General features: G+C 27.0%; 2 protein-coding genes across 2 annotated transcripts in view; one reads left to right on the top strand and one right to left on the bottom strand.

The window, feature by feature from the left end:
- LOC100214624 (arginine--tRNA ligase, cytoplasmic) overlaps window positions 1–14,698 on the top strand; it is a 34,886-nt gene extending 20,188 nt beyond the window's left edge. The window contains exons 9-13 of the mRNA XM_065814701.1: window positions 5,345–5,526; window positions 5,609–5,718; window positions 7,126–7,345; window positions 14,070–14,128; window positions 14,209–14,698. Coding sequence (XP_065670773.1) covers window positions 5,345–5,526; window positions 5,609–5,718; window positions 7,126–7,345; window positions 14,070–14,128; window positions 14,209–14,566 — 929 coding nt within the window. The 3' untranslated portion in view covers window positions 14,567–14,698. The remainder of the gene's footprint in view (window positions 1–5,344; window positions 5,527–5,608; window positions 5,719–7,125; window positions 7,346–14,069; window positions 14,129–14,208) is intronic.
- Window positions 14,699–20,929: 6,231 nt separating this feature from the next.
- On the bottom strand, window positions 20,930–22,067 carry LOC124816331 (uncharacterized). The gene is made up of 2 exons (XM_065814700.1): window positions 21,812–22,067; window positions 20,930–21,710 (listed from the first exon to the last, which is right to left on the bottom strand). The coding sequence occupies exons 1-2, from the start codon at window positions 21,948–21,950 to the stop codon at window positions 21,067–21,069; spliced, it is 783 nt and encodes a 260-aa protein (XP_065670772.1). The 5' UTR covers window positions 21,951–22,067; the 3' UTR covers window positions 20,930–21,066.
- Window positions 22,068–22,485: the final 418 nt, after the last annotated feature.

The following is a 22,485-nucleotide window of genomic DNA, read 5'->3' as shown; positions in this document are numbered from 1 at the left end:
ATAATGAAAAGAAAAAGAAAATATTTTCAAATTAATTATTTATAATTAAAAATTAATAATTTAAAAAAAATTAATAATTTAAAAGTACTACCAAATCATATTGTAGATTTCGAATAAATGTGAAATGTCTCACCATTTCATTACTTTTTAAGACAACTTTTTTTTCATGGTATAAAAAAACTAAAGTTTTTTGTGATTTTTTTTGGTCCTAAAAAGTGTTCAACATTTAATATTAAAGCTGAATATTGCTGAGTATTGTGTGTATATTGTAGGACAACCTGCACAATCACAGGATACATATTAAATTTACACAGAAAAGGATATATACACGTAATTAAAGTTACACAGAACAGAATAAACTGTAAGTTCATCATTAGCTAGCAAGCTAGCTTGCATAGCTGCAGTAATACAGCCACGAAAAATAATGTGGTAACTATTTAACAACTTGAGCCATCACATGACATCACATGACTAACATTACAGACGCTGAAAACAAAATCATATTGAATGCAGTTTAATTAGATCCACTTAATTTAAAATGGTTAAGTGCAGAAGAAATTAAAAGCATAGAAATGAAGTTAGTCAATATCTTTAAAATTACAACGCCTCTTCCATTGCAAATTATCTGACAAAACAATTTTGGACCCAATCTAGTGAAAAGCATAATAAAACAATCTGCAGCAGACATGCTGGCTGGCAGTTTAGGCTTGTTTATTTCTCAAGTAACTCCAAGAAACGCAGAGGATAAACATATACTAGGAGAAATAAATTTTTTATAGAAAAGAAGCTTTTTTAAGCCCTTTTAGTTTAAAAAAATCCATCAAGTTTGCCTATGTTAGCTAGTGCGTCGAAAGTATTGCGTTATACCAGCAACTTCTGTCGCAGTAGAATCTGTTTTTAGTGAAACAAACTTTGTTCAAAGGAAAAAAAATGAAAATCTTAAGTTTAATGAAAGTAGCCTTTCATTAAACTTAAGATTTACATTAGTTTTAAAGAGTGAAAAAAGAAGTCCTATATAATATAATCAACTATTTGTAAAAAAAAAATCTTATTAAATAAAGAAAATTAAAAAAATAAGGTAGTTGAAGTTTTATTTGACTTTCCAATGGGAACTTTAAAATGGGAAGTGATTAGAAAGTGTAATTGGATAAAATGGATTGGAAGTAAGGTCAAGTTAAATTAATTGTGATATTATAAATTTAATGTCATAAAAAAACCTAAAGAAAGTGATTAATTTTCAAATACTTTCCACTTACCGGAACTTTTTCAAATATAAATACATTTAATTTACAAACACTCCAAGTCAGAGTAAACTACTTTTAAAAGCTGGTTAAAAAGCGATATTGAACACCATAATTTGTACTTTAAGAAAACATATAAAGAAATTTACAAGACTGTCTTGTAAATTTCTTTATATGCTAGACTTAAAATGATCTATTAAATAGAAAAATGAAAACAAGTTTTCTAACAAATATCCCTTAAAAACAAATTTTTAATTTATTTTAGTTTAAAAAATCAAAAAAAAACAAAAAAACTTCTTGGCGTTTCCCAATAAAAAACAGATTAACCTAGTTTATGTAATTGCAAATACATTCATCAATCAATTACAAATATTAAAAAAAAAAAATTTAATCAAATATAATACAAATACTCTTAAGTCCCTAATAAAAGGGGGAGGGAACATTTATTAATTTTTGGAAAATTTTCCCACCCACCCCAAGCTTTTTTAAACCCGCCCCCCCCTTACCTTTCCCCTGTTTCAAAAAAAAAATCTGCAAAAATCGGCCTTAAAAATTAGGTAATAATTTTTTCAGTCACTGATAAAAACAAAATTTTTCAGTGTCAACAGGCTTTAAAAATCACCGACCAAATAAATCTCAATTTATTAAAAATGAGCTTTTAATTTATTTTTCACCTGAGTATAAAACTTATATCAACATATTAAGTCCTATTGAAGTTATTATAAAACAGCTGTTAAAAGATGCGCATTGGACCGCAAGCTACGCTAGATTTTAATAGTTTTATGCTTGTTTTGTAAAAAATATAAACTAGTTTATTATAAACTATTATTATGCTATTATTATGAACTATATTATTATAAACTAGCTTGTGACCATTCCTTGATGATATCAATGGTAAATCAAATGATTTACCATTGATATCATCAAATTTGATTTACCATTGATATCATCATGAATGATCGCAAGCTCAGTGCAATTTGTTCGACTTATTCAAGCAAGGCAAAATATTAAGGTTATTAAAAAAGCAAGTGGAATGGCATTAGGAACCATCAACGATCTGATTAAAAAGTACAAAATGTTTAAATACGTGAAAAATCAGCCAAGATCCGGAGCATTGACATCCAGAATTAATTGACAAATTGTCAAGATGGTACAAAAAAACTGATTTTATCAACACCAAAAGCGTAAAGCCTTCTTGAAAAAGAATTTCGAATACAAGTGAGTATGTATTATTCGAGCATGTACTATTTGAAATTGATTGAGAGAGAGAATACTCTCTTGTGAGAGAGAATACTCTCTTGAGAGAGAGAATACTCTCTTGAGAGAGAGAATACTCTCTTGAGAGAGAGAATACTCTCTTGAGAGAGAGAATACTCTCTTGAGAGAGAGAATACTCTCTTGAGAGAGAGAATACTCTCTTGAGAGAGAGAATACTCTCTTGAGAGAGAGAATACTCTCTTGAGAGAGAGAATACTCTCTTGAGAGAGAGAATACTCTCTTGAGAGAGAGAATACTCTCTTGAGAGAGAGAATACTCTCTTGAGAGAGAGAATACTCTCTTGAGAGAGAGAATACTCTCTTGAGAGAGAGAATACTCTCTTGAGAGAGAGAATACTCTCTTGAGAGAGAGAATACTATTGAAATTGAGTGGAGAGAGAGTCCCATGCAAGAAACCATTCCTTTCAAAAACCCATTAAGACCAAAGACTTGCATTTGCTAAAAAATATTTACAATGATGGTATTCTGGGAAAATGTTTTGTTATTAACTGGTATCATTCTGGAAGAAAGTTTTACTGTTATCATTCTGGAAGAAAGTTTTGCTGATTGTCGAAGTTTAATATTGGGAAGAATCAGATCGAGCTCAAAAAGTGTAGAGAAAAAAAGGTGTAGAATTAACGCTCAGTTGTATTCGAGGAGCAGTGTTACTACATATTTGGTGGAGGCAATATTATGGTCTAGGGATCAATGCCTTGGAATGGAACAGGAAAGCTAGAGTTTATTGAAAGAATTATGGACTCCGAAGTTTATATTAATATTCTCAATAAAAATTCTCTGGCCTCAACTAAAAGTTGTTATTAGGAAAACATTATATCTTCTAACAAGACCCTAAGCATACGTTAAGCAATTTGAGTTACTTGAATTGGCTGTTCAAATAACTTAATTTGCTTCTAGATAAAAAACTTTTGCTTTTTGTCTCAAAAGTTCACATTTTGATCCATATCAAAATGTGAATCAAAAACACACTTCATTATAATTGTTTTCTTTGTTATTATTTGTAAATAGTTGTAACCTGTTTCATTGGTTTCCTACCAATTTTAGAGGTGCAAGTGATAAGCAAGTGTTTCTACTAAGATTTTAAGATAATGAAAGACTATTATGAAGGATGTGGGGATACATGATTAGGCTGCTGCTGATATTTGATTGAAAATTTCAGGAAGCTTTTGTGAAATAAACTATCATTTTATAACTTTTTCCATGGTTGATACTGTTAATAATGCTAATGCTATCATTAATATTGTTCGATGCAGGTCTCTATTTCTATATTGTTTTTTTTGTACTGTTTTGTTTTGATGTTGTTAACTACTAAAAAATTTTGTACAAATAAGCAGTTGTAAATGGTTACAGAATTCCCATTTCTAATTTAGCAAGTATTGGGTACTCTGTTTTCAGACTAATCTAAATATAATTCAATGTTAACTTACTAAACTCAGTTTCAAGTTTTGTGTAACAACTAAATTCAGCAAATTCTTTTTGGGTACTTAATGGGAGATGCTTCACTTGTTTCATTTTTACAAAGAATGGTTGTACCCAGAAAATCATTTAAATCTGATATAAAATATTTTTTAAATTATTCTTCAATAGATGACAAATGATCAGTTATGATTTTCTTAGTTAAAATATTATCCAAATTATTTTCTGAGATAAAATCACATGTACTTGAAAACAATGCAAGCGTGCCATTTATCTTTTTGATAAGCGCACGAGTTTCATCATACTTATCATGTTTGTGTTCTCATCTTGCAGGGTTCAGTTCATTTAGTTTCTCAAATATGTCCAACAAGTAACACAATTTGCAAGCCCAAATTGCATTGTCGAAAAGATTTAAAAAATCAGACTTTGTTTCTGATAAAAATATCATAACTTTATCTTTCAACTCTATTAGTCGTTATAAAGATTGCCTCTTTGACATAATCTTCTTTCTGTATGTAGTAAATGCTGTTCATAATCCTTTCTCATATCACATAACCCCTATATCCTTACATAAATTTGCAAACAAATGACTAATAAATGCGCAACATTATATGAAATTTATGGTATGTATGACATCATTTAGGATCATATTAAGATCTGGCCATAATTTTTCAGCTAATAATGGTTGATCGATGAATGATAAAATGGGTAAACATGATATGTTCATCTGTAATAGATTTAAATTTTGTTAGAAATCTGAATAATGATGTCCTTTCAATGCTATCTCACCATCAGAGCATACACCAATGCAGTTACTCCAGATCAATCTTCTTTAAAAAAATAATTGTAAAAAATGTCTTGTTTTATAACTTTTTATTGGCTGACATTAAATCTAAAACATTAAATCTTCATGTATAATAAAGGCTATATCAAACATTAAATCTAAAACATTAAATCTTCATGTATAATAAAGGCTATATCAAACATAAACTAATAACATAAGCTAAATTTTTAATGTTTGTTCATTTATTCAGCTGAATTGCAAATTTCAGACTTTTTTTTTTTTACTTCTTTGTATAAGTTGCTGAAACTTATAACAGCTATTACAGACATAATTTTTTAACAAACATTTACTTTGATTTGATACCTTTAATAAATTTCAAAACTAATCTACAGGTTTTGTTAAATAAAAGCATGTTTGTCTTTAAAATGCTGCCAAAGTATCATTATATAATAAACATAAAGGTAGTTTTTTGCCATGTGTAACCACAGTAAATGCAAATCCATATTGTAAATATGATTCATTAAACTTTCTCTTTTTCTCAAAAGTTTGCAGTCATAAAAATACATGTCAGAAAAATTATCAAAATACAACAAGTTTTTTTGTAATAAAACTACAAGATTTACTTTTAGATATTTGTGAAAAAGCTGATGATGGGCGTTGGATCGCATGGGCTCCAAATATGAAGATACCATTAATTTTAGTGAAATCAGATGGCGGGTTTACATATGATACAAGTGATTTAGCTGCTTTGCATCATAGGTTAAAAGATGAACATGGTGAATGGGTTATTTATGTTGTTGATGCTGGTCAGGTATAAAACAAACTTCAAAACTTTATTGTATTCTTTATAATGTTTTATTTTATTATTAAAGGTAATTTTTTTTTTATCAAAGGGTGACCATTTTAAGCAAATATTTGGTGTAGCTCAAAAAGCTGGTTGGTATAATCCTTCTATCACGCGTGTAGATCATGTTGCTTTTGGAGTTGTTCTAGGAGAAGATAAGTATGTAGTTATTTTTTATTACAATTAAAAGGTTAAAACTTAAGACACTACCATACTTGCCATTATACTAAAATTTTTAATACAGTAGTTACTTTTATGCTACAAAAACTTGGATCACACAATTAACATGAAAAGATAAATGCCAGAATATATAAAAGATTTGTGTGATGTAATAAGCTAATATAATCCGCTCCAATATTCTTACATAAAATTGCAAACAATCAACTACTAACCCTATGGTGGCAAACGACCAGCATTCATAAAATCTGTTGTTCATAAAATCTGTTCCTGAATGATGAGTGACCTGCATAGTGGTTCATCAACAATTTTGAATATTCTAAAATATCTATGCAATTGGGAAAAACTTTAAATATATCATTAAAATGGAAATAGTTATGTAAGTTTATGCTTCAAACCATCTGTTTATTGCATTTACAGATCGCTCAAAAGTCAATTTTGAAAAATGACTAAATTAGAATAAATTATACTGATATAAATGAGACCTTTGATGTTATTTTTTTGATGATAATGGTGTTGTTAATGATATTGCTCTTGGTGTCTCTTAAGAGACACCAAAAGCTATATCTCCATAGACACCATTACAGAAAGCAAACAAAGCAAACTCCAGAAAACAAGGCCAATTAATAAAGCAATGAATAAAGCTAATTTTTGAGGGGAAAAAAAGATTAAGGGAAAATTTTGACTAGTAGTTTTTATTTTATATTGTTTCAATTGATCATGATCCAAGTTTGTTATTTTACGCACAGTCTGTTTTAACTCAGTTGCAAAAAGGTTAAGTGCATGGCATTTTTTGAAATTTATACACATGCAGGGCGTTAGCCAGAAATAAATTTTATACCGCGTTTTTGAAGTATTGGGAGTTTTTATTGTTATTTTTCTAGAAAATGTTAGGAATTTTCTAGAAAAGGTCCTAAAAAACTCAAAAAAACACTCTAAAAAAAAAAAAGGTCATTGACTTGGGAATTTTAAGCCCATTGGGAATTCCGCTTTATACGCAGCACCATTGGGCTAGCTAACACCCTGGTATGGCATATCAAAAAAAGTCACTTATTCAAAAATTTTATTAAAAATTTGTATAAATTTTGTTATAATATATGTGGATACTATATATTTGCAAAACATCTCCAAAAAAGTGAAAATTATTTTTAACTTTACATTTTATAAAAAAATGTTTTAATTTGTTTATTTAATTTAAAATGTTTTAATTAATAAAAAAAACATTTTATAAAAAAATATTTTAATTTGTACTGCTCAATATTTTTTGTTTATCTTTTTTCTTAAAAAAAGATGAGCAAAAAATAGAAAATTAATAGAAACATTAAGTTTATTATATTTAAGAATTTAAGTTTAAATTAAGGTTTGTATAAAGGTCTTCATTATTTTAAGGAAAAAGTTTAAAACACGATCAGGTGACACTGTTCGCTTATCAGAATTATTGGATGAAGGTTTAAAGCGCTCTATGGACAAATTAATTGAAAAAGAGCGCGATAAGGAACTCTCTATTGATGAGCTTAAAGCGGCACAGTCATCAACAGCTTATGGTTGTATCAAGTACGCTGATCTATGTCATAACCGTCTTATGGACTATGTGTTTTCATTTGATAAGGTTTGATAATTTATTGCTTTATTAGTTTTACTAATAATAAAATGTTATTTTATCATGTAAGTAGGGTATGGATAATATATATAAATATATAAATATATATATATATATATATATATATATATATATATATATATATATATATATATCAGGCCTTGTTACGAGATTTCGCTGCGTAGCGAAAACGCGTAACGCATTTCTAAGTAACTCAACTCAGCAAATATATTTTGCATCGTTAGAAGTTATATTGCGTCACTAGCGTCTTTTCAAGTACATTGTAATTAAAGTTATTTTATTAACGCGTTAAAAATCATACAAACAGTTTTTTTTTTTTCTCACTATAACAAAAGTTACAAATAAAATCTAAGTTCTCATTTTAAAAAATCATTTTTATTATTTTTTTCAAATATGAACTAAATTTTATTTTGAAAAAAAATATTTTTTTTATGAAATGTAAAATAATGTTTGTTTATTTTCTTATGATTTTACAGTTGGTTTTTGGTTATTTTATTAACTGTTAATAAATTTTGCCTTATTTAATTTGTGAACTCTTTTTAGTAACGTTTTTAAACATCAAAGAGTTTTTTTTATTATTTATCAGTTACTGATAACATATTCGTGATCATAATTTATTTTCATAAATTAAACGAACGTCATAAAAATCTTACGTTATTGAATTAACAATGAACAAAATATCTTATAATTAAAATATTTACATCAAAATAAATCGTGCATTTTTTAAACTATTATGACTAAAAATAATTTTTATATTTAAAAGGAATTTATATATTTAGTTCCTAAAGATAAAACTTAAAACACTTTATTTTTTTTAACTAATTTTTAACAACAACAAAAAAATTATGAAACAAACTGTTTCTTTAACAAAAAATCTATTACTTTACAATTGCGGTTAAACGCTTTTACTAATGACTTTATTTCTTCTGAATAAACGTTACGTTACGTCACCTTAACGACAATCAAAAGATAACTTAGATATTCTAAAAGATTTAAGTTTTTGCATAGCGCAAAACTGCTGAATGCGTAGGCAAATCGCCTTTTCGCAAGCAAAATGCGAGCTGCATAATGTTTCTTAACAAGGCCTGTATATATATATATATATATATATATATATATATATATATATATATATATATATATATATATATATATATATATATATATATATATATATATATATGTAAATTCTCCTCCCGAGAAGGCCACTACAGTCGAGGAGGCTACTCAATTGTGGTTGTACCTTTCTCTGAACTCTACAACTCTGAAACACAAAGGTTGCTGCATGGAGAAAGTTAAGTGCGGTACTACCAGGGGCGTGGTGGGGATCAAACTTGGAACCTCTTGCCTATGCAGCGAGCACTCTACCACTACACCACCACCGCACCTATATATTATAAATTTATGTATATATATATATATATATATATATATATATATATATATATATATATATATACACACCCACTCACACACACACACACACACACACATATATATATATATAATTTTTTTATGCTGTTGGGAGTCTCGATCCACATCAGTATTTCAATATTGCCCCTCAAGTCTCCCTTTTGGCAACTAAAACTTTGTGATATGTTGCTTAACTATGTAATCCACTATGAATATCAGTAATCTGATGCCATTTATATTTTTTTGTTTGCTATTTACACTTTTAACAAAATCTTTACGTTGATCATTAATATTTAAACAGAAGAAAAAAGATAAATGCTATAAGAAGAAAAAATGTTGTTCTTTTAAAAAAAGTATTTTTTTTTAAATTAGTTAAATGCTTTTAATTTTTTTAAAGACATATTTTATTTAAGAATTAAAGAACACAAAGCAATGAAATGCTATTTTTTTGCAATTATCTTTGAGTTGTTCTTTGAGCAGAATATTTGTCCCATACAACAACACCACTGTTTTTAATGCCAGAAAATTTAGGCAAAGCGTTGAATTATTAGAAAAGATCTTATGAATTATTAATTTTTATTAATAGTCTTATAAATTAAATTGATGACATTTAAAAAAAATTATACAGTATTGAGTATTCCCGTGGGTTACGTGACTCAAGAAATATTGCCATTATGAGAGGATAAAAAAAAGTAAACAAACTGTTTGTGGTATTAATTCTAATACCATTACCAATACTAATATTCATATAATATAATATTTAATATCAATGAGGTATAATAATCATGATTTTTTTATTTTTAAAATCTAAAATCTATTTCTAAAATCTTATAAATTTTTAATTAAAATCAATTACTATCAAGTTTATTTACTAAGTTTACTTAAGTAATGTACTAGAAAAGCATTAGATAAAAACCTTTCAAAAAGAGATATGATCAAAAATCTTATACAAAGGCACATAGATGCTTGCTCAATTCCAAATAACGATAAAGAAACAATAAAGAAACCTTTCCAGCTGTAGCTTACACTAATTTATTAAGTTATCTATTATTTTCACCAAGTTCTTATACTTCTGGGGATATGAAGACATATAAATCATGGAAGCGTTTAAATAAGAAATAACATATTTAGTAATTTTTTTTTATGCTTCATTCTCAAAATCTAAATGATACCCAAATCCATGGATTTTTGGAGAATTTAATATCTACAGTGTAATTGCAAGGAAAGCTTTGCTGAAGCATCTACACATATCGCTGCAATTTTATTTTGGATTGATAAAACTGTTAAAATGTAAGAATCTAAAACAGTAACTGAATTTAATTCTTAATGGTTACCGCCAAACCTACCAGCAAAGTTAACAACAAAATGTTTTTTTAATTATAAATCAAAACTAAAGGCAGCTATTTTATGAACAATCCTTACATCAGCTCATAAATACTCTACTGAATCTTATAATTCTAAAGTACCTGATGGTGTTGTTAAGTGTTCTTTTTTTTTAAATATGCTTAGAACTTAAATTTCTATACAGTTATAGAAAAACCATCGCAAGATATGATTGAAATTGAAAAAATTTGTTATCATTAATTAGAAAAAAACAATCAATTATAACTTAAAAAACACTAAGGATATTACTACCAAGTAAAAACTCAACTTCTTTGTACTGAATATTAATGCTGCAATTTTTTGTATGGACAGTAAAAGACTTTTTAATTTATAGATTTTTATTGAAAAAATCTTAACATATCAAATCAAACCTTATTTTCAAAAAATTAATTTCGAAACTAGTGAACATGAACACATTGAAAGTAATGTTTTATCATTTCAGGATATAGTTTGTTGCTGTCAAAAGTTGGCAATATAATTGTAAGATGTATCAATATAAATTAGAAAATTAAAAGTCACTAAAGGTAAAAGGTTTTGGGACAAAAAACATTTAGGGATATTATACATTTAAACAAACATTCTAAAAGTAAAAAAATGCATGATGAGAAAAAAAACCTCATTAACTGTTAAACAAAAATGTTGGTAGAAAGAGAAGAAAAGTTATTTATTTTTACTTTTAATATACATTTAAGAGAAAAAGAATTTAGATAATATGACATTTTAATCAATTAATCTTGTAAACATCTGTATAGTTTAATGGCATATAATTTTTAAATTATTGTTCAATTTATTTGCTAATTAAATGTTACTAAAGTTAACCAAAGCACATACTGAATGAACAATTTTATCTGTTGTATGAGATTCTCCATCTTTAGTAAAAATTAATCGGTATCCAGTCAAAGAGAACAAGACTCTTATATTTTGTCATATTTTACATATTTTAAGACTCTTGTCATATTTTACAATATCAAGAAATTTAAAAAATCTAATTTTCTGGTTGTTTTTTTTTAAGTTAGTTTTGATATGTAATTTATAACACCTATTATATATTGTAATTAATATTTTATAAAGTTTTATGTGCAATAAAACGCTACCTTAAAAATTTATTTAAAAATCCTAATGGTATATTTTTTATTATGGCAAAGTTTCTTAAGTCTCTCTTGATGGCAACATTTTTAAAGTTACATGACTCACGGTAATACTCTATAGCTATCCTAATAATGATTTAAACAAAAACAGACTGAAACCAAATATTTTTTTGAAGGCTGTTAAACCAATTACTTTAAACAAAAAAAAAGTTTAGTTAGATTTTAAACTACAATCATAACAACCAACAAATAACAAACACAAATGTTCAAAATAAAATTTTAAACTGATCATCTGCTAATCATGTTTTATTTATTTTTGTAAATCTTTAAGTTTTTAATTTACTTCTACAAGGTATTGATAGCAACTATTTATTTTTTAATTTTGCATATCTTTTATCTTTATATATCTTTTATTTTTTACATATAATATTTTAACTTATATATAAATTATAAATTGATTAAAATTTTCCCCATTACATCTAGCTCATAAGCTCATTGTTTAACTTGAAAAACTATATTTAGAACCCAAAATTTTTATTTGGTCACATACAAAAAAAAAGTGAAGATGCAAAAATTAATAAAATAAAATAAAATACTTCTTCTTTCAAATATTTCTAGATAATTAGTTCAAGTTAAATTTTATCTCATTTTATCCAGTTTATTAGTTATTTTAGAATTTTCTTAAAGATTTTTAAATTAAAATATAAATATAATGATAAAAGTTGAATAAATCTCTAAAATATAAAAGTTCATCTTTGTGACAAGTGCAATTACTCACTTTAGTTTTTCTCTCCTATAGTATTTTTTCATTACTGTGGTTTACAAACCACAAACAAATAAAAACAACATATTAGATTTAAATGAAACAAAATCAAAATAATGAAATAGGTTATATATATATATATATATATATATATATATATATATATATATATATATTATAGGTTATAAAAATATATTATGTAGACACGATGCTGAGGTGTAGGCTTTCACTTTCAATATTAAAGGTAAAAAGTTACAAAAGTATAATTCTTATTCCAGCCGTAATTTTGTTAACAGTTCCAGCAAATCCAGTTCTAGCCAGAGTTCAAAATTTCCGATCCAGTGCAGTCCTAGTTTATACCATCTAAAAACATTTTTTTAATTACTTTTTTTTTTTATAAATCTTTATTTAATATTGAATTTTTGAATAAAATATTGTTAGTAAGTAGTCTTCAGGGCAGGGCAATAAGTAGGTAGTAATAGTAATAGTAGAAAAGTAGAATAGTAATAGCAGTAATAAGTAAGTAGTCTTCAGAGCAGTAATAAGTAGTGTTCAGAGCAAATGGGAATTTTTGCTGTTGGTGTAAGCAAATTTAGTGGTTATGGATGGTATGTGTCAGCAAGGATCTTTTCTAGCATAAATATACAGATCTTGTCTTGTAACTCTTCAATGGCAAAACTAATATTGAAGCCGCTCGAATCAATTGCATTAGTTCCAATAATTAGTGGGGCTTTTTTACGGAAATATTGAATATCTTTTTTTACAGCTTGAAGTAAGAACAATGGCACTGTATATCAAGTCGTTAATAAGGGAAAATGGTAGATTTATAGAAAGTTGGGCTGAGTGTGCCAATTTGCTTAAGGCATTTGAGTAGATATGGTGCTCATTTTATTTTGTAGTGCAATTTTCTTCAATATTCCAATCAAGATTCTCATTAAGCATGATTCTAAGTTATTTTTAGCTGTTGACTATTTCAAGCTCAGTATTGTTGAGTACAAGAGAAGTTATAGCTTGAATTTTGGAGCACCGGAAATTAATTCTAATGATTTTACATTTAGAGTTATTAGGTTTCATTTCGTTGACCGCTATTGTCCGATCAAAGTGTTTGTTATATTGTTCTCAATTGTTAACTTTGAATCTTTATTTCCTTAGGAACCAAAAAAAAAATTTTTTAAAACCAAAATTAATAAATTACTGATTTATTACAACTTTTTGTTATCTAATGCACCCTAAAATTTGTGCAAAAATATATATTTATATATGTTGTCAATTTTCTATTTCATTGAATTTAGCGAAATTTAATTTATCAGATCAAAATTTAAATCTAGGATTTAAATCAAAGTTGTTCATGTGAAGTCTAAAATTCAAAATAGAAACTAAAACAAGTACAAAATGTTTCCACAAAATAAGTAAAGTTAATTTCAGCATTAACTAAATTAGATTTTCTATAGATAAGTTTACAACTTTGATTTCCAGATATATTTTTTTTTTTTTTGCCTAAGGGCGGTGGGTGATTATTTTCAAATTTGAGAAAACTTGAAAAAGGGTTTACCCTTTTTTAACTTAAAATTATGTACGTTGTAGGAATTTCAATTATATCAAATAGTATGTTGGTAATCATTTTATTTATAATAATATGGGTAAAATGTTTGATGAAATGATATTTATTAGTAATTTAAAGGTATTTCTAATTTATTGTTTTTTGTAACAGTTTGCTATCATATTGCGATAAAATTTCGCTTTTGAAGAAAATTGAGAGCGATAAACAAATATAATTTTTTGACATTTTTTAAATTAAAAACCTGTGCTTTCTTTCTTGGATGTCTGATATTTTGAAAGTTTGTTAGGTTGTAGTATAAGGGTTTGATATGCAGGGGTTCTTGATTTAAATAACATTACCCTATTATTATGTTGTTGTTTTTTTGTGCTCTCCTAAAGTATTAGTTGATATTTGCAAGTTGTTGGTATTCAATTGATTGATCCACAACAACAATGCAGAGCCAATATTGAATATTTTCCATAATAAATATTTATTTTGGTAGATTCGTTATATATTTTTTTTTAGATGCTTGATGATAAAGGGAACACAGCTGTGTACTTATTATATGCATATACAAGAATCAGGTATCTCGTTGTTTGTCGCTTTATACCTAAATTTTTTATTTATTCATTTACTTTATCTATAAAACGTAATTTTTGTGTAGATCAATACAAAGAAAAGCGAAGGTTGATGAACAAGTCCTTAATTTATATATAAATCAAAATAGCATTAGTTTATCTCATGAGAAAGAATGGAAACTTGGTAAACTTTTATGTCGCTTTCCAGAGGTTATAACTCGCTGTGCAAACGATTTAATGTTACATCCACTGTGCGAGTATTTATATGAGTTGGCTTCCACTCTAACTGAATTTTATGATGCTTGTTACTGCATCGAAATCAATCGGGAAACAGGAGAAATCTCAAATGTTGACTTGAACAGAATTGCAATTTTAGAGACTGTTGCAAAAATTTTTGAAACAGGTTTTTATATACTTGGTTTAAAACCCATCACAAAAATGTAAAAAATAGGTTTTTATATACTTGGTTTTAAAACCATCACGAAAATGTAAAAAATTACAAGTGTTTATGCTGTAGTTTGTTTTTTTTATTCAAAAAATAATTTACACTGTGAAAAGAAACAGATTAAATTTGAATATGGAATTGTTTTATCAACTGTTTTTTATGCCATTCAGTGTGGTTGTTGTGGTTATATGTTACCTGTTGTACTATAATTGTTTTTAATTCTAATCTAGGATAATCTAGGATAAGGCGTTGAAAGATTAAAAAAGAAAAGTACTTGTCAATGTTACAGTTTTGAAAAATGCCACAAATAAGCTGTGTATTATTAAGTTATAAATAATGGTTCTACAGCTGTTATCTAATTTTTTTCTACGTACAAAATTAAAAGATTTCGAAATTTACATAAGCGCATTTTGACATATAGTATTGATATATCACCCGATAGCAATTAATAAATGATTAATAACAAAAGCATTATTACAATTATAGTTGTAAATATAATTAAACGTATATAGTAATGAATGTAATAATTAGTTATTAGATAAATACTAGATAACAGATACTCAACTAACACAAACAGCTTTATTAATAATTTTATTAATATGGAGACCGTAAATTTTTCTCCTAATATTTTTCATAAAAACCTAATAAGTATTAGTCACAATACATCATTTGGATACCAAATATACTTATAATGAAATTAGCACACTTAATAGTGTAATCCGTAATCGAAACTTTATAAAAATGCTAGTCTTGTGCAAGATTGCAAAATAACTTGGATCACCCCCATCGGATAAAAATTGCATTCTTAAGCATTACTATTTCATAGATCCACCTAAACTTAAATATCTTTTCGGATACATCAAATTGTAATAATTAAAATCTTGCTACCGGCAAGACTTTAAATTTTACAATTTGGTGTACCCTAAAAATATATATAGTTTTTTTGGTATTTCAAAATCATATCTAAATGGTCGACTTCTGACCTGTGCTACTAAGAGAATAAAATTTATTATTCAACCAGGAAAATCGTTAATTTAAGTAAATTATTACAAAAAAACAACTTTTTTGTAATTAGCTTTGTAATTACTATTTATCTATTAACTAACAAATATTAAAAATAACCAATTGTAAGCTTACTTGGACTCAACTGTAAATATTTTGGTATGAGTTAATTTTTTTTTTTACATCATAGCAGTTCGCAATATTAGAATAATCTGATGAAATATCTCCACATTTTTGAATTTTGAAGTAAAACGATTCAAAAATTAAAACTTAAGGAGACAGCATATAAATAGTTTTTTATTACTTAAGCTTTCTCTCCGCCTTTTTTAATAATAACTAAATAATAATTCAGTAATTCTAACTTCGTGAGTTTTTAATTGAATTTATACATTTTATACATACAGAATTTTTAAGTGCTTCAGCAAAAATTGAGCTTAGCGATAACCGGGTTCCCACAAGATAAAAATATTGAAATTCCAGGACTTTCCAGGACAATTTTTTTCTTTTTCCAGGTCATTTGCTTCATTATTTCCAGGACTTTTCCAGGACTTACAAAAAAGAAAGTTATGGACTCCCGGACTTTCCAGGACTTTTTTTATAGATAGCCCAAAATAACACAAAATACACTATTAAATATAAATTAATATAGAAATCAAATGCAAATTAAAGAAATACATTACAGCTACATAAATACAGCTACATCACTACCGCTACAAAACTAAATTTAAATTCAAAAAAATCTTTGACAAGGAACTATTTTTTATTTGAAAGGAAATTTTTAGCGCAACCAATTTCAAAAATATCAGAATCATTTCAAAAACTCATAATATAAGTACCGTTTTAGCAAAACAACAAAATATAAACTAAAACTTAACTCAATAACTATGTGTACAAAAATATGCTTTTTAAATTAAGCAGTGAATTTATCATTTCCGTGAGAAAATGATAAATATACTGCTTAATTTAAAAAAAAATTTAATGATAAATTCACTGCTTAATTTAAAAAAAATTTAATGATAAATCCACTGCTTAATTTAAAAAAAGCAAAAAAACTCCGTTAAATTTAAAAATAAAAAAATGATTCTTTCATTTGATTTTTTTGCTTTTCTGCATTTATGGCTAGCATATCAGGCTGTTCTATCAAAGTAGTTTTTTCACTTTTCAAAATTTTGCACTTTGCTCTAGGTACCTTTTTCTCATCGTCCAAAATTTTTTGTTTCAAACTCTTACTGTTACATTCTTTTTGTTCTCTTTGTGATTGTAAATTCTCTTTATATTGACTACTTGCTTGCTTTACATTTTTCAGCATTTCTTTATTAATTTTGATAATATTAGGGGATTCTTCAAAGGAAGACAAATGATCTTAAATAAGATGTAAGGCAATAAGGGATTTTTCTTTCAGATTTTCGACAAGAAGTTGTTTATTCATACTAAAGCCACGCTTAATGGAAAATTGTTGATGTGAAAGCACAAAAACTATTTTAAAAACGCTCCAAACGTCTTGATAAGCTTTATTTGCTTCAAGAAAAAATCATCAAGACTATCGCTTTTAATATCGAAATCTTGAAATGATTTTTGATTTGAGTCTAGTATTTCTAAAAACTTATAATATTGATTTTTTGCCAGTTTGGCAGACTTTCGTGACAAGCGGCCACATTTAACTAACTTTTGCAACAGAATTGAAAAATTATTGATACAGGTATTCTTTTATTCGGATTTGAAATGAAAATTAGGTTAATAGATACTGCAGTGCGTATTATGACAAACTTCAAAGGGGACTTCTCAAGAAGATGTGTCAACAGATCAGCTAAAAACTGGTCTGCCTCTTTTTTAAATATAACCACTTTTTGGTCACTGTAACTTAAATTAGCTTCTATAATTTTATAAAGCAGCAAAACCAATATCAATTTTATTTATAGTTTTTCTTATATTTTATCCATTAAGTTTATTTGAAGCTGCTGGTATAGATTGCTACACTTAAAAACGTCTTTTGGTATGATTCTCCTGAGAAAGTTGTCAACTATTTCACCAAGTGTAATAGACATAAATGGAACCATAGGATGTCTGTTTAAAAGCATCTCAAAAAACTATTTAACTTTTTAGAAACCACCTCAAAAAATTTAGGTTTAGCTGGCAAAACGGGATCGTGAATCATGGCTTTTATTCTCTGCCAGCTTCTATTTTTTGAATCAGGTTGTTTGCTTTTCCTAAGACTATTGAAATATATGATAAAATTTTTGTATCCATCAAGTAGTTATTCAGCCTATTGTGCACATTTTTCATTTTCACACTACCTATGCCAACAAGACTGCATTGGATAATCAAGTGTAACAGTGATGTTTTCATAGGTTGCTCTTTTGCTAGGAGAGTCATGTGAAAATTCCCACATTGCTTTTAATATATTATTTAGCACCCAGCCTCTTGTTTTTGCCCCTGCTTTAAAACTGCCGTGAATGATATAGAGACTACAGGTTCAAATATCTATAAGAGGATCAAGTTCTTTATCTCTCCTCTGTTCCTTTTAATTATCTAGAAAAAGCAAATTTACGTTTGGCCTATCTGATGACACTTGTAGAATCTTTGATTTATCTATATCAGAAATACAGTTTAGAAAATGTTTGCATAACATAATCTGTTGTCGAGCGCTCTATGACATCTGATTTAAGATCACGAGTTTAAACCATACTTGTATTGTCATCTCAAAATCTAACGAAAAGGTCCATTTGACTCTTCTGAAAAACTTGGTTCATGGATTCATCAAATGAAACAGCGTAATAAGGTGTATTAGATAGGAAAGTTAGCAACTCATTTTTAAAAAAAGGAGCTAATCTGAATGTTGCGATATAACTGGCCTTGGTAAGTCTACGTTGAAACAACTTAGCAATGTCATTATTTGGAAACATTTTAATAAATAATTTACCAGAATCAGTTGAAGAATTCATTGAATATTTAGAATACACAATATTAAGGACCCAACGAACTTCAGTTTCAAGTGTAGATGTATTTATTAGCATTTTATCAATTGTTTTTTGATGTTTATTTGAGCATTCTGACATATACTCATTGATTCGAACAGTGTTAGGAGCAGTTGGTATCAATGACTAGATATTGTTGGGAGAAAGAGATCTCTGTATGTGCTTTTTACCTTTTATATGTGAAGTTAAAGCAGCTTCTCCCATTTTAGCAATATTAGTATCTTTTGCACAATAATTGCAAATCACAATAATCTCTATTTTTTTACATAACCAATGCTTACATTGTTCTTCAACAAGCCATTTTTTTTGAAAAATACATTAATTTTTAGGCATTTTTTAGTTATTTTATCAGAAAAAAAAAGTGAACATTTTAGGAGCCAAAAAGAGTTTACAGTCTCTAATAATTCATACTTTTGAAAATTATTCAAAACTATACAACAATGAAATAGTTAAATAGTAATTGAAAAAATATATCAACAGTCTATATATTTATGATTTATGGAAACTTATATGATGATATCTTTCAAATAACATTTTTAAAACAAATTAACTATGCCTTATTGTGGATATGTAAGTTTTTTTAAGTTTTTTTAAAGTACAAATTTCAAAACAATATAAGAATTAGATTTTCCATAAAAATTATAAATTGGAACAATTATATTACTATAATTTACTATAATTAGTATTTTAGTTGTGTAGTTGTGTACTATTATTAGTATTGTATTAGTATTGTAGTTGTTGTATTGTTTTTCTTTACTTAAAAACAAACAACAAAATATAAAGTATTATCCCATTTTCCAGAATTATTCCAAGATTCCATTCCTACTTTTAAATTCCAAGACTTTCCAAGACTGGTGGGAACCATCGATAAGACGAAAAGATAACTTTTTTTTACCTTAGGCATTAAAAATGTTTTATCTTTATATATGAATGTATAACAATATATCGTAAATGTATTGTATAGATAAACACTTAACTTGTTTTTTAACTTAATACAGTTACAATAAAAAGTCTGCAATAAAAATTATGCATATTTTCAATGATTTATAAAGTAGCTTGTTATCAGTCATTTACATTTGCAGATAAATGTATGTATGTAAATGTATTTATTTGAAATCCAAATAAGTTGTTGATTAGGTACTGAATCCCTTTTTTTAAGTACTCTCATTAATTTTGTTAGTTTTTTTAATCTCTACAACCATCTGGCGGCAATTTAACTCCCCGACTACCGACGTTTGGTAGTGATTGATTTCCATGGGCGTTTGGTAGTATTTGATCTCCCCGAATGTCTGGTGGCAATTGATCTCTACGAGCGTCTAGTGGTATTGATCCCCACGACCGTACGATGGCAATTGAACTCGCCGGCTGTCTGGTGGCGATTAATCTTTTCTACCTTCTGGTGACGTCTAATTTTTCTGAAGATTTTTTTTGTTTGTTTATCAACTATCAATTTTAAATGCATTTCAAATTTGAGTGAATGTAATTCACCGGTAAGTAAGGGTTTTAGATCTTCTAATCTTGTTTTATACTTCTAACGTTGTTTTATAAGTTTGAATCAACTTCATTATTTTACATAACTTTTTTCATAGTTACCACAATCACATATTTTAGTATTAAAATCTAAAAATTTTGAATTTAAAATTTTTGTAAACCTTTATTTACAAAACTGCCTCTCTGTGTATTTTTATATACATATATATATATATATATATATATATATATATATATATATATATATATATATATATATATATATATATATATATATATATATTATTATTATTATTATTATTATTATCATTATTATTATTATTATTATTATTATTATTATTATTATTATTATTATTATTATTATTATTATTATTATTAAGGCCTTCTCAGAAATTTAATTAAAAATTAAACTGAACTTTTGAAAATTTATTTTATCATTAAAATAACGTTTGTTTACATTCAAATAATTTTCAACCTAAGAAAATACTTACACTAAAGAGAAATTAAGAGAGAATACTTTAATAATAGAAAATTACTTCGATAATACTCTTTTTTTATGCAACTTCACTTTGTCAGAAAACGCTAAATTTAATACTTTCAAGTTGGTCGCACAAATATGTTGGGATTACCACCAAGTTATGCATGTGCAGTTATAGAATATTTTAAAGGCTTCGTCGACGTTGATTTTGGAAACTTACTAATTCTAACCACGCGATTAAAAATTAATTTTGTAGTTTTTATACATTACAATTTTTAAATACTTTTTCTTATTTTAGGCATTAAATTTGTTGTTATATTTATATATAAATGTATAATAATATATTGTAAATGCATTGTAAAGGCAAGATAAACACATACTTAAAGTAACTTGAATTTGATTTAATACTGTTACAGTCAATAAAAATTCTATATTTCAATGATTTATAAAGTAATTTTTTATCAATTAATTACATTTGTTACCAATTATTTACATTTATAGTTAGATGTATGCATATAAATATATATTTTTTAATGTTAAATAAATAGTTTTGTTACAAAGAGAGTAGCCACTGAATCCTTTTTTCCAAAGTATTTTCACGATTTTTGTTAGTTTTATGATCTCCTCGACCATCTGGTGGCAATTGATCTCCACGAGCGTCTGGTGGCAATTGATCTCCACGAGCATCTGGGGGCAATTGATCTCCACGAGCGTCTGGTGGCAATTGATCTCCACGAGCATCTGGTGGTAATTGATCTCCACGAGCGTCTGGTGGAGATTGATCTCCACGGGCATCTGGTGGTAATTGATCTCCACGAGCGTTTGGTGGCGATTGATCTCCACGAGCGTCTGGAGGCAATTGATCTCCGCGAGCGTCTGGTGGCAATTGATCTCCGCGAGCGTTTGGTGGCAATTGATCTCCACGAGCGTCTGGTGGCAATTGATCTCCACGAGCGTCTGGTGGAGATTGATCTCCACGAGCATCTGGTGGTAGTTGATCTCTTTTATTTGGTTTATCGATGGTCAACTTTAAATCCATTTCAAATTTGAGTGAATGTAACTCACTGGTAAATAAACGTTTTAGATCATCTAACGTTGTTTTATACTTTAAGTTTGAATCAACTTCATTCTTTTGGTTGCATAGTTTCACGTAACATTTTTCATGGATATCACAATCACATATTTTCTTACCAAGAACTAAAAAAGATTTAATTGTTAAATTTATTTCAATCCTCTTTAACTAATTTTCAAATTAATTCTTAATAAGAAAAGTATTCTATAACTTTAAAATAAAATACCTGCTACTGCTGGAGACGATGTGGGAGCTACTTCTGAATGTAAACTTATATAGGAGTTATTTACGCTATTATTTTCGATTGCATATTGCTCAGTCTGAAACAAAAAACAGAACATTAACAAGGTTTGTATAAACAACATCCTCTTTGATGATCTCAATCCAGTCTAGGAAACTTGCTTTGTTTTTTTAATATTTATATCAATACATTAGATTTATGCGCAATTCACCTGAGACCATTTAACGCAAAATCAAATTTTATATTAAAAAACTTGAGATAAAAAAATCAATTAACCAGAAAAACTGTAAATGTTATCTTAGTAATTTATTTGATAAACGAGCATTTAGAGAATTCGAAATTCTCTCAGTTATTTTAAAGTTATTCTAGATCATTTATTATGTAGACATTTTTTATAACTAATACATTGACATAACATTTTAAAACAGCATGAAATTATTTTGAATTACGTCAAGTTTAATTCAATAAAAATTCACAATTTAACAATAAATAAAGTAAATGTAAAAATTTTCTATAAAAATTCTCTAGGGAAATAAACCTATACCCTTCCTTAATAAAAAAAAATTCAACTAATATAAGCAATATATGAATTTATATATGAAATATATTAAATAATATATGAAAAATTTTTATAGGTACTCAGTGTTTCATGCCTGGCT

The sequence above is a fragment of the Hydra vulgaris genome, chromosome 12, assembly GCF_038396675.1.
Source record: "Hydra vulgaris chromosome 12, alternate assembly HydraT2T_AEP".
In the NCBI taxonomy this organism is placed as follows: domain Eukaryota; kingdom Metazoa; phylum Cnidaria; class Hydrozoa; order Anthoathecata; family Hydridae; genus Hydra; species Hydra vulgaris.
The sequence above is the reverse complement of the archived record's forward strand: the minus strand, read 5'-3'. Positions and strand labels throughout refer to the sequence as shown.